This window comes from Cherax quadricarinatus, chromosome 50 (genome assembly GCF_038502225.1).
Source record: "Cherax quadricarinatus isolate ZL_2023a chromosome 50, ASM3850222v1, whole genome shotgun sequence".
Taxonomy (NCBI): Eukaryota; Metazoa; Arthropoda; class Malacostraca; order Decapoda; family Parastacidae; genus Cherax; species Cherax quadricarinatus.
In genome coordinates, this window is record NC_091341.1 from 92,978 (window position 1) to 106,063 (window position 13,086).

General features: G+C 38.2%; 1 protein-coding gene across 3 annotated transcripts in view; it reads right to left on the minus strand.

Moving 5' to 3' along the window:
- Cmtr1 (Cap methyltransferase 1) overlaps nucleotides 1–13,086 on the minus strand; it is a 140,425-nt gene that overhangs the window by 21,006 nt on the left and 106,333 nt on the right. For 2 of the 3 annotated variants that reach the window (XM_053786175.2, XM_053786173.2), the window contains 5 exons: nucleotides 12,213–12,428; nucleotides 11,432–11,564; nucleotides 6,849–7,025; nucleotides 4,935–5,131; nucleotides 1,211–1,342 (listed from right to left, as the gene is read on the minus strand). In XM_053786175.2, coding sequence (XP_053642150.1) covers nucleotides 1,211–1,342; nucleotides 4,935–5,131; nucleotides 6,849–7,025; nucleotides 11,432–11,564; nucleotides 12,213–12,428 — 855 coding nt within the window. The remainder of the gene's footprint in view (nucleotides 1–1,210; nucleotides 1,343–4,934; nucleotides 5,132–6,848; nucleotides 7,026–11,431; nucleotides 11,565–12,212; nucleotides 12,429–13,086) is intronic. The other variant, XM_053786174.2, reaches the window with a different exon arrangement.

The following is a 13,086-nucleotide window of genomic DNA, read 5'->3' on the forward strand; positions in this document are numbered from 1 at the left end:
ATTATTATTATTATAATCAAGGGGGAAGCGCTAAACCCGTAGGATTATACAGCGCCTGTGGGGGGATGTGGAAGGTATTCAGGCTTAATTCAGGAAACTGGAGCACAGATCCAATTACCTGAATCAAGAGCCCCTCACCAGCATCAAGGAGCCTTCCTTGAGGGGTAAGATGTATATATACGACCGAAATAGTCAAAGGGTTAATGGTAAGCTTGCAGCATCCTGGTAAGCTTGCATCATACAGTCTCTTAGAGTTTCTAGTGATTATAGCATTCTACATTCTGTTAACCATTCCACTGTTTTAGAATGTATTTGAGAAGAAAATCATTCCTGTATCTCTTTGGCAGCTCTTCTTCCTTAGTATATTGTTACAGTCTGTCCTGCTAGTGGATGGGGTTTGGAAGTCCTTCATAGTCATCTCTCTCATTTTCTTTCATAATCTCGACTGTCGTTATTGTAATTAAATATACATGTTTATTTAAGCTTTACCGAGCTAAAGAGTACAGGCAGGCCCTGCTTTACAGCGTTTCATTAATACAGCGGTTTTCAATTATGCCCATTCTTCGTTTATTCAAGACTTCCTACAATATATTCACCACTCACTACAAGCTAAGGAAGAAAATATTTTAAGGTAATATGTGTACTGTATATGTATTTTTTAAGCCTAGCTCTACTGCTCACTTAATATATGACAGTGTACACATGTTATCAGACTTTCATATGCATTTGAAAATGAGAAAAGGCTGATTCACTGTACAGCAGTAGCCTGGAACCTAACCTGCTGTATAAGTGAGACCTCCTGTACTCCACATTTGCACAAAATTAACATAGATTATGCAACATTGAATATATTTGGTGAAAATGTAACTAAATAATAATTTACTTGAAATAATTTATTTAAATATTTGCTATGTTCATATCTGCAGAGTGGTATTCATAAAAATCAATTAGAATGGCTGTTCTTAACTTGGCTAAATGTAATTCAGATACTTACTGTTAGGTAATATTTACTAAAGTGAGAAAGGAAGTGTTCCAGCCACACCACACATTTTAATGTAATGTAAATTTACCCTTCACCTCAAACCACAGTTGGCTGGCCTGCCTGCCTGCCTGTCTGCAGTACAGATATCTGCATTTAGATTATGTACATTAAAATTTTGAAGTTGTCAAGGATTTTTGTTAATCTATATTCAATGACTACAATTCTCACCTAAATAAAAAGCTCTATCTTTACGACCATCTCTAGTAGAAGCTAAGAGAACACAACGAAAGTCATAGGCACTGCGTAGCTTTTCCAAAAGGTTGGCAACTGTTAGATCCTCAGGGGCTCGTGACATATATTCTGCAATGAAAGAATAAATGTATCATAATGTGAATAATTTTTTCACTCCAGTCTACATGATTACATAAACAATCTTAATTAAGCAACTAGTTTTAAGTCTACTTTTTATAGGACAGTCAAATAAATGTACAAGGTTTTTGAATACTGGTGTTGAGCATAACAGTGAGTGATGCATTTATTGTTTGCAGCAGTATTTGTATTATTAACCCTTTCATTCTACAGACCCCCTGAAATTAATATTGCTCAATGTCCACTTTTTTCAAGAAAAAAAATTATTTTAATATTTTTTCTTCTAAAATGGTAGAGAATCTTTTTCTGAAAATAATGATGCCAAAAGTACAAAATTTGACAAAAAACTTGCAGAATTATGTGGGTACAAATTTACTGGTCTGTGTACAATTTAAGCATCAGCGATTTTGCCCACTATCAGTCCTATTTTAAGCCAATTCTATTGCTCAATTTGATCAAATTCTTATTATTTCACTAATATACCTTCTGTTCTATTGATTTAGTACAAAAAAAACACTCATTCAACTATCAAAACTACTCTAAAAAGTACAGAGAATTCAGTAGTTTGGCTAATTTTACACAAAATTAAAAAAAAACTCCAATTTTAAAACAGTCCAAAATAAACACTGTAGATAGTGGAACCCCGGTTTTTGTCCTTAATCCGTTCCAGAAGGTCAGCAGAAAACCGATTTGTACGAAAATTGAAGTAACATTTTCCATAAGAAATAATGTAAATCCATTTAATCTGTTCCAGACACCCAAAAATATTAACAAAAAATACATTTTATAGAGAATAACTATAGTTTTACATACAGAAAACAATGACAATTTTTTTTTTTTTTTTCAACAAGTCGGCCGTCTCCCACCGAGGCAGGGTGACCCAAAAAAAATAAAGAAAATCCCCAAAAAGAAAATACTTTCATCATCATTCAACACTTTCACCACACTCGCACATTATCACTGTTTTTGCAGAGGTGCTCAGAATACAACAGTTTAGAAGCATACACATATAAAGATACACAACATATCCCTCCAAACTGCCAATATCCCAAACCCCTCCTTTAAAGTGCAGGCATTGTACAGTGGACCCCCGGTTAACGATATTTTTTCACTCCAGAAGTATGTTCAGGTGCCAGTACTGACCGAATTTGTTCCCATAAGGAATATTGTGAAGTAGATTAGTCCATTTCAGACCCCCAAACATACACGTACAAACGCACTTACATAAATACACTTACATAATTGGTCGCATTCGGAGGTGATCGTTATGCGGGGGTCCACTGTACTTCCCATTTCCAGGACTCAAGTCCGACTATATGAAAATAACCGGTTTCCCTGAATCCCTTCACTAAATATTACCCTGCTCACACTCCAACAGATCGTCAGGTCCCAAGTACCATTCGTCTCCATTCACTCCTATCTAACACGCTCATGCACGCTTGCTGGAAGTCCAAGCCCCTTGCCCACAAAACCTCCTTTACCCCCTCTCTCCAAATGATAAATATAAATGACTAATGAAGTGGATAAATGAACATTTAACATCACTTTTACCTTTACTGAAGACACTTGTTGGAGTATGGAAGACAGTGAGGAGGGGAGAAGGAGGAAAGGTTATTGTTTGGAAAGGGAATCCCCCTCCATAAGGACTTAAGGTATCAAAGCCCTGTCTGGGGTTACTTCTGTTCTTTGTCTTTTACTGGCACTAGGACCAGCTTGAGAGTCACTGGGCCCCTGTCGCACAAAAAATCTGTCCAGAGAGGCCTGTTTATGGCGTTTCTTTAAGATTTGCCTAAAATGGGACACGGCATTGTCATCGAACATGTTGCTTACACAGCTTGCAACAGCTTTGTTAGGGTGATATTTCTCCACAAAACTTTGTACCTCACTCCACTTTGCACAAATGGCCTTAACTGCTGAAGAAGGCACATTCTCCCCTCTCTCTTTCTCATCTGAAGCAATTTCCTCAGCTAAGGTCTGTTGCTGTTCCAGATGAAGGTCTTCCAGCTCTTCAGTGGTTAGCTCTTCCCTGTGGTCGTCCACCAACTCTTCCACATCCTGGCCACTCAGCTCCAACTCCATGGTCTTCCCCAAAGACACAATAGATTCCACAACAGGCATAGGGTCGTCAGGGTCAGCCTCAAACCCTTCAAAATCCTTCTCAACATCTTCGATTGTTTGCGATCTGTTTCGTTAGTACATTTACCCCTTTCGCAACATCAGCTTCCTTGATTTCTTTTTTCTTTGCCAGGATAGAACTGATCATTGATTTGGACTTCCCATACATACTGGTGAGCTCAGCCACACATACGCCACTTTCATATTTTTCTGTGAGTTCTTTCTTGAATTCTATCATGTTTCTCACCTTCTTTACCAAAGGGCTGGCACTCTGAACTTTCTTTGGCCCCACGGTGGCTTATTTAGCAGTCGCAAATATAAAAAACAATGGATTATTACAAAATATTTCAGATGAATGTGCAAAGTAATGCTCACTGTATGAGTAACAAAGGCAGACCGAGTCACGAATGTATGAGCTGCCGCGTCCCGCGGGTAGGCGTACGCGTCTGGTACGGATGATTTCCAAGCAGGTGTATGAAAATGGGGAAAATTTTACCAAAAAATGTTAAAAACTGAATTGTGTGATAACAGGACTGGACAAAAACTGGAGGTCCACTGCATTCCAGGCATTAAAATATTTCCTCTGTTCATCAGTATGTCCCCAGCCTCTCCTATATTACACCTGCCTTCTATTTTGAATTCATGATCATGCAAAAAACTGAAGATTCACCCTATTTTTGGACAATAAATAAAACCAGGAATGATTGGTTATGGTTTGTAGTCCCAACAACTGAATCAAGACTATTAAAAACCCATAAACCAGACTGGGGTGTATAGGGAGTCTTACTCATCAGAAAAATTGGCAAAAATCAAATATTTTCATGATTTTGAGGCTGATTTTAAGCTACTGGTCCTGGAACCAACCAAAATCATCTATTTAAATAGCATGTCTTCCATTCTATCAAATGATACCAATAAAACCACCCTAGAAAGTACCTCAAAGTCATTATTTTAAACCAAAAATAAGGTCAGAATTCTGTTTTTCCCATCATGCACTACATGGGGCAGTTTTTCTTTTTACTGTGCACACTCATCACACAGATCCATTCTCTCATCAAGGCCAAAAATTTATAGCTCTCAGCTTATCCGAATGAGCTGAGCTTAAGATATAGATCTGCATGGGGGACCCTGGCCCCAGTAACATAGACCTACGTGACAGACAGTGAAAGGGTTAAAGGAAACTTTAAAATGGAAAAGCTAACCATTCATTTAGATTCAAAGTGAACAATAATGTGCATATTGGACTAAAAGTATACCCTCATATTTATGGCAGGACTTTTTAAAAACAGATTTTTGGGATGAAAGTTTTCCCCTTAACTTATGACTATCAACGTGGCTAATAATTGGTGGTAGATTCTCAGCCCTATGTGGTGTTTTGTTTATATATTCATCAGCACTTAGTAATATTACACTGAACAACTAATTATTGCCCATTAATGAAGGGCTTCATATGGTAATCCTAACTCACCACAGTTTTCTCCATCTATTAGTTCAACAAACTTTACTTTTGCCTCTGAACGCTGTGGTGCTATACGAGTTCTGTCTGGCAACTGCCAGAGCTCAAGAGACTTGATACGAAGGTCTGATTGTCGTGTTTCAATCATTTGAGTATCCTGGCAAAAGATTTGAATTTTTCGCAAGCTCACCATCTGACGGAACCCTAACCTGCAAAGGAAGAAATACGATCTTACATTTTTTATTTCTTTAATTAAAAGGACAAAGTTTAATCAGTTTTGTCCTGAAGCTCAAGCAGATAGTTCAAGTGCTTTGACATATAATAATAATCTTAACACTTTCTTATGAAGGCAGCTGTAGCATCCACTAAAAACCAGTGATAAACACAACATTCCAAAATTACTACATAAGTCTTCTTTGTGTAGAAAAGTATGAGTTATTGTTATTTTTTTAAAATTCATTAACAAATTTTAACCAGAAGACATTCTGGTTGTGTGTGTGTGTATGCCTTTAAGTAGTCAATCATGTGGAGTCCTATCAAAACTGAAGACATAATGCAACTTCATAATTTTATCAAAATATTTTGTCTTAGAGGCATACTGGCCAGGTTGTAGCAGCAACCTCCAAAATTCTTTTCACAGTGATTATGTATGAGTGATGGTGAAAGTGTTGAATGATAATGAAAGTATTTTTCTTTCTTTTTGGGTCACCTTGCCTCGGTGGGAAACAGCCAGTGTTAAAAAAAAAAGTCTTAGCAGTGTTTCAGGAAAAGCAACTGAGAATGAGTGTTTACCATTAATGCCAGCTTCAAGTTCTACAATTATAACAAAGGACTGATTGTTAATATTAATACAAATGACATATTTCCTTTAATGGTCTATATACTTAACTCTTTTGGGATAAATAAACCCACATGGGGCAACAAACCACTGAAGCGAGTACTGTAATATAAATTGTGATTTAACACTGAGGCTGCAGATATAAAATGTCATCAACTTCCCACACCACTAGTTCTCAGTGCATAAGCATCCCATGCCTTATGTGGCCTGTGGCCTGGTGGCAAAAGCTCTTGCTTCACAGAGTGAGGGTCCAAGTTCGATTCCTGGCTAGAGTAGAAACATGGGCATGTTTCCTTACACTGGTTGTCTATGTTCACCCATCAGTAATAATGGGTACCTGGGTGTTAGTCAACTGGTGTGGGTTGCATCCTGGGACAAAATTGACTTAATTTGCCTGAAATGCTCTGTATAGCAAGCAGCTTTCTGTGTAGTATGTCACTGACCTCACCAAGGCCTGTATACTTTGTACATGTACTTGTAGAAATAAACATGTATTATATTATTACTCGTGTGTTAGTGAATAGACTTTTAGTCTTTTCACTGGCCCATCTCACGTCTGGATAGAAACCATGACACCCAAGAGGAATACAAATACACTTCCTCCTATATGTTTTTTTTTTTTTTGGGTGTGATGAGACTCAGTCCATGAGATGGTTGGATTTGTCTCTGTGGTTAATAGAGGAATATATTAAGATTACTTGATGTACCCTACAGGCATATCTGTTCTCATTCTATTTAGGAGGTCATGAGAAGTTTCACCAACATGGACTTTGCATTCTTTACAAGATAATGTGTAGATACCAACTGTACTGGGTTTAAGGCAGCAAGAGCTGGGCCCTAATTATATCTGGTAGTTTTAGAAGAGACAGCTGCTATGTCAATGTTGGCTCTATGCAGTATGGGGACACTGATTTAAGTTGCAGGGCCAGCAGGAAAGAGGATGAATCTCTAAAGTTGGAGTTGGTGTGAAGATACATACATACAATTAGAATTAATGAGGAATGCCACCTCTACTACAAGATTCTTGAGATCTAAGAAAAAAATAGAAAATATAATTGGAACTATTATATTGAGTGAGAGCTACTTACTCATCATTTGATGTGCAAATGTAATCAAAGAATTCTTTCTCAGCTCTGAGGTGCTCAAGAGGTACCAATTCTGTCACATCCATGGATGAACTCAATCCTATGAGTCGCTCATTCATTTCAAACAGATATCTATAGACATTGTCTACGTCATCCCGTTTCCATTTGCAAATAATATACCTGAAAAAAAAAAAATTATTTCCTTTTGTTCCAAAACCATCAGAAGCTCAAGGTTAAAGTATAAAATTCGAAAAAGCACTTTAGAGGACATTAAAGAATTAAAATGAGCTCCCCTCCCCCCAATTTATGCAATGTATGATGAGTACTATTAATGGGAAGTGCTAAACCCTTAGGGATCAAACAGCACTGATCAATATAACACAAAATTTCACAAGGTGACAGATGAAACCACAGGGTGATGTGGGAGCTGTATATTTTGGCTTCTAACTAAAGACCTATAATCTGGTGAAGAGGGCCTCAGTGGTAGACAAAAATATACAGCTCTCCTTTCAGTGTGACAGATGTTGCAAATGTATGGAATAGGTGGCTGGTTCCTTAAAACAGTCAAGAGCTTTTATGTGGATAGTGAGGCACAGGTTAAGGTATGTAGGAGAGAGGGATATTATTTTCCAGTAAAAGTAGGCCTTAGACAGGGATGTGTAATGGCACCACGGTTAACATAATCTATAGACGGGGTTGTAAAACAAGTGAATGGCTAGGGTGTTAGGGAGAGGTTTGGGATTGAGTGGGAGTGCACTGTTGCTTTTTGACAGTCAATGACATGGTTCTTTTGGGAGATTCAGAAGAGAAGTTACAAAGGTTGGTAAATGAATTTGGGAGGATATGTAAATATGTAAATAGTGGAATGATGATGTAAAGAGAGTAGTAAGGGAGAAAAAGTTAGCATATGAGAAGTTTTTACAAAGTAGAAGTGATGCAAGGAGGGAAGAGTATATGGAGAAAAAGAGAGAAGTTAAGAGAGTGGTGAAGCAATGTAAAAAGAGAGCAAATGAGAGAGTGGGTGAGATGTTATCAACAAATTTTGTTGAAAATAAGAAAAAGTTTTGGAGTGAGATTAACAAGTTAAGAAAGCCTAGAGAACAAATGGATTTGTCAGTTAAAAATAGGAGAGGAGAGTTATTAAATGGAGAGTTAGAGGTATTGGGAAGATGGAAGGAATATTTTGAGGAATTGTTAAATGTTGATGAAGATAGGGAAGCTGTGATTTCGTGTATAGGGCAAGGAGGAATAACATCTTGTAGGAGTGAGGAAGAGCCAGTTGTGAGTGTGGGGGAAGTTCGTGAGGCAGTAGGTAAAATGAAAGGGGGTAAGGCAGCCGGGATTGATGGGATAAAGATAGAAATGTTAAAAGCAGGTGGGGATATAGTTTTGGAGTGGTTGGTGCAATTATTTAATAAATGTATGGAAGAGGGTAAGGTACCTAGGGATTGGCAGAGAGCATGCATAGTTCCTTTGTATAAAGGCAAAGGGGATAAAAGAGAGTGCAAAAATTATAGGGGGATAAGTCTGTTGAGTGTACCTGGTAAAGTGTATGGTAGAGTTATAATTGAAAGAATTAAGAGTAAGACGGAGAATAGGATAGCAGATGAACAAGGAGGCTTTAGGAAAGGTAGGGGGTGTGTGGACCAGGTGTTTACAGTGAAACATATAAGTGAACAGTATTTAGATAAGGCTAAAGAGGTCTTTGTGGCATTTATGGATTTGGAAAAGGCGTATGACAGGGTGGATAGGGGGGCAATGTGGCAGATGTTGCAACTGTATGGTGTAGGAGGTAGGTTACTGAAAGCAGTGAAGAGTTTTTACGAGGATAGTGAGGCTCAAGTTAGAGTATGTAGGAAAGAAGGAAATTTTTTCCCAGTAAAAGTAGGCCTTAGACAAGGATGTGTGATGTCACCGTGGTTGTTTAATATATTTATAGATGGGGTTGTAAGAGAAGTAAATGCGAGGGTCTTGGCAAGAGGCGTGGAGTTAAAAGATAAAGAATCACACACAAAGTGGGAGTTGTCACAGCTGCTCTTTGCTGATGACACTGTGCTCTTGGGAGATTCTGAAGAGAAGTTGCAGAGATTGGTGGATGAATTTGGTAGGGTGTGCAAAAGAAGAAAATTAAAGGTGAATACAGGAAAGAGTAAGGTTATGAGGATAACAAAAAGATTAGGTGATGAAAGATTGAATATCAGATTGGAGGGAGAGAGTATGGAGGAGGTGAACGTATTCAGATATTTGGGAGTGGACGTGTCAGCGGATGGGTCTATGAAAGATGAGGTGAATCATAGAATTGATGAGGGAAAAAGAGTGAGTGGTGCACTTAGGAGTCTGTGGAGACAAAGAACTTTGTCCTTGGAGGCAAAGAGGGGAATGTATGAGAGTATAGTTTTACCAACGCTCTTATATGGGTGTGAAGCGTGGGTGATGAATGTTGCAGCGAGGAGAAGGCTGGAGGCAGTGGAGATGTCATGTCTGAGGGCAATGTGTGGTGTGAATATAATGCAGAGAATTCGTAGTTTGGAAGTTAGGAGGAGGTGCGGGATTACCAAAACTGTTGTCCAGAGGGCTGAGGAAGGGTTGTTGAGGTGGTTCGGACATGTAGAGAGAATGGAGCGAAACAGAATGACTTCAAGAGTGTATCAGTCTGTAGTGGAAGGAAGGCGGGGTAGGGGTCGGCCTAGGAAGGGTTGGAGGGAGGGGGTAAAGGAGGTTTTGTGTGCGAGGGGCTTGGACTTCCAGCAGGCATGCGTGAGCGTGTTTGATAGGAGTGAATGGAGACAAATGGTTTTTAATACTTGACGTGCTGTTGGAGTGTGAGCAAAGTAACATTTATGAAGGGATTCAGGGAAACCGGCAGGCCGGACTTGAGTCCTGGAGATGGGAAGTACAGTGCCTGCACTCTGAAGGAGGGGTGTTAATGTTGCAGTTTAAAAACTGTAGTGTAAAGCACCCTTCTGGCAAGACAGTGATGGAGTGAATGATGGTGAAAGTTTTTCTTTTTCGGGCCACCCTGCCTTGGTGGGAATCGGCCGGTGTGATAATAAAAAAAAAAAAAAAATGTAAATAATGGAAATTAAAAGTAAACACAGAAAAGAGCAAGGTGATAAGGGCCTGAATATTAGACTGGAGAGAGGGAGTATGGAAGAAGTAAATTTTTTCTTTCAACAAACTGGCCACCTTCCACCATGGTACGGTGACCCATAAAAGAAGAAACATTTTCACCGTCACTCACTCTCATCACTTGTTTCGCCAGAGGGGTGCTGATACTACAGTCCAAAACTGCAAACATCCCCACCCCTCCTTCAGAGTGCAAGTGCTGTACTTCCCACCTCCAGAAATCAAGTCTGGCTAACCAGTTTTCTAATTCCCTTCATAAATGTTACCTTGCTCACACTCCAACAGCACATCAGCTCATAAAAACCATCTGCCTTTACTCACTCCTATTTAACATGCTCACATACACTTGCTGGATGTCTAAGCCCATTGCATGCAAAGCCTCCTTTGCCTCCTCCTCCCAACCTGGATAATAATTTTAGTAGCCCCGCACCTCCTAATCTCCAAACTACGCATTCTCTGCATAATATTCACACCACACTTTGTCCTCAGACACAACATCTCCACTGCCTCCAACCTCCTCCTTGCTACAACATTCGCAACCCATGCTCCATACCTATATAAGAGTGTTGGTACCACTACACTCTTATATATTTTTATTTTTACTTCCATGGATAACATTCTTCATCTCCCCAGATACCTCAGTGCCCCACTCACCTTCACCCCCCTCCCTCATCAATTCTGTGGCTCAGCTCATCTTTCATAAACCCATCTGCTGACAAGTTCACTCCCAAACATCTGAACACGTTCACTTTCTCCACACTCCATCCAATCTGATATCTAATCTTTCATTAACTAAATTTTTTTTGTTACCCTCATGACCTTGCTCTTTCCAAGGTTGGAACAAGGTCATAAGGGTCACAGAAAAATGTAGGTCATGAAAGAGGAAGTAAATGTGTTCAGATATTTGGGAGTAGACTTGTTGACAGATAGTTCTATGAGAGATGAGGTGAACCATGGGACTGTTGAGGGGTAAAAGATGAGTAATGCACTGAAGCATCTGAAAAGACAAAGACCATTATCTCTAGAGGCAAAAAAGGGAATGCACCAGAGTACAGTGGTACCAACAATGTAATATGGGCATGAAGCAAGACTTGAATATTGCAGCAAGGAGAAGGGTAGAGGTGGCAGAGATGTCTTGTTTGAAGGCAATATGTGTTGTGAATATTATGCAGAGAATTCAGAGTTTGGAGATTAGGAGGAGGTACGGAGTCACTAAAAGTATTATTCAAAGGGCTGAGGAGATGCTGTTGAGCTGGTCTGAATATTTAAAGGGGATAGAGAAAAATAGGATGACTAGGTGGGAGTATGAATCTGAGTTTTAGGGAAGGAGGGTTAGTGTCATCATAGGAAAGGTTAGAGGGAGGGGTTAAAAGTGTTTTTTTTTTATTTTTTTATTCACCGGTTTTTAGTACCCACAGAAAGAGATTTATTCATGTCTTTAACCAAGTTAGAAAGCTTACCTTTCTGAATTTGCAGGTCTGCTTGTGTTGGGCTTATGGAGACAAACATATTTAAAACAGCGATACATCAGGTACACTAGGCCAACACTAAATGTTGTGAACACATCAAAAAGTTTGCACACAAAATGGCCATCTGAAATCAGACTTTGATATAAGCAAGTATACATGTGTATAAGAAATAACTATAAATAATAAATCATCAAATATTTTAATTATACCTACAGTATGTGAAGACATCTTTGTGGAATATTTAGCATCAAATTTCATAAAAAGCTATTACAGTAGCTCAAGGTACTTAGTATATTAATGCACTACCAATAAATGCTGCAAATGGCATTAAAATCTAAAATTTCCAGTATGTTACAATCCACTTACAACCTCACTGAAATGTTGAAATATATGGTAAAACAAGGTTTCTTATTTTTTTTGCAATGAACCTTGTAATGCATATAGAAGGATATTTTATAAAACATACTTTTAACTATGTAATGCATTTTGATTCATATTGGTGTGGTGACAATACAACTACATGACTCGTGCAATACTCCTTGTAGAAATCATCATCACAATGTTTTTCAGTTCATATTATTATTATAATAAAAAAGAAGCGCTAAGCCACAAGGACTATACAGCTTTCAGTTCATAAAGTGAGAATGCACTTGACAGAAACAATTCAAGTTTTGTTCATCACATCTCAAATTTCATGCCTTTTTTAAATAACTTATTTTCAGCATTTAATGTAAATGAATTCATTAAAGTTGATACAGCAAGACCAACATACCTGTTCTCACTATTCCTAATGCAACTATGCACTGACAAAGATACAACTGTTTTGATAATATTTCTTGTATGTTCTCTTGGCCCTCAACACTAAACCCTCCATCTGCCATCATGAAGTGAACACCTTTTCCTTTAGTCGTCGTTCGTACAAACTTAACAAAGTTTGTAATGTTGCTTGGCTTAAACACATCTCCATCACCCTCTTGCCCATTTATACCTGGTGAAAATTGAATGAGGAAAAATTTAATTCTAGGGATAATGTAGGAAAAGCTAAGAGCTACTATATTAACCCCTTGAGGGTCCAGAGGCAAAATTTCAGTGTGACAGCCAGGGTCCAAGAATTTTCAAAAAAAATTTTTTGTTATTGTTTCTTATGAAATGGTAGAGAATCTTTTTCTGAAGGTAATAAAGCAAAAAGTACAAAATTTGATGGAAAACTGACAAAATTATGCTCTCGTGAATTTTGGTGCATCAGCAATTTTGCTAACTTTAACTCCCATTTTAGGCCAATTACATCATTCCAGTCGACCAAATTCTTAGCTATTTCGCTAGTATTACTTTTATTTTATCGATTGAGCACAAGAAATCGCCCAGTCAACTGTTTCAACTACCCAATAAAGTGATCGGAAATTGGTAATTTGGCCAATTTAACACAAAGTTCAAAATATTCCAATTTCAAAATAGGGTCCTGAATGAACAAAGCAGGCATTCCTGGCACTAAACTAACATTTCCTCTGTTTATTAGTTATGTTTTCAGGCTTTACAAATGAATTCCATTTTGATTTTTTATTCACATTATTTTCATTCACACCAAAAAATAGATTTACTGTTATGCAATGTTGTAATAATTGTATAAATAATATCAGCACATTTAT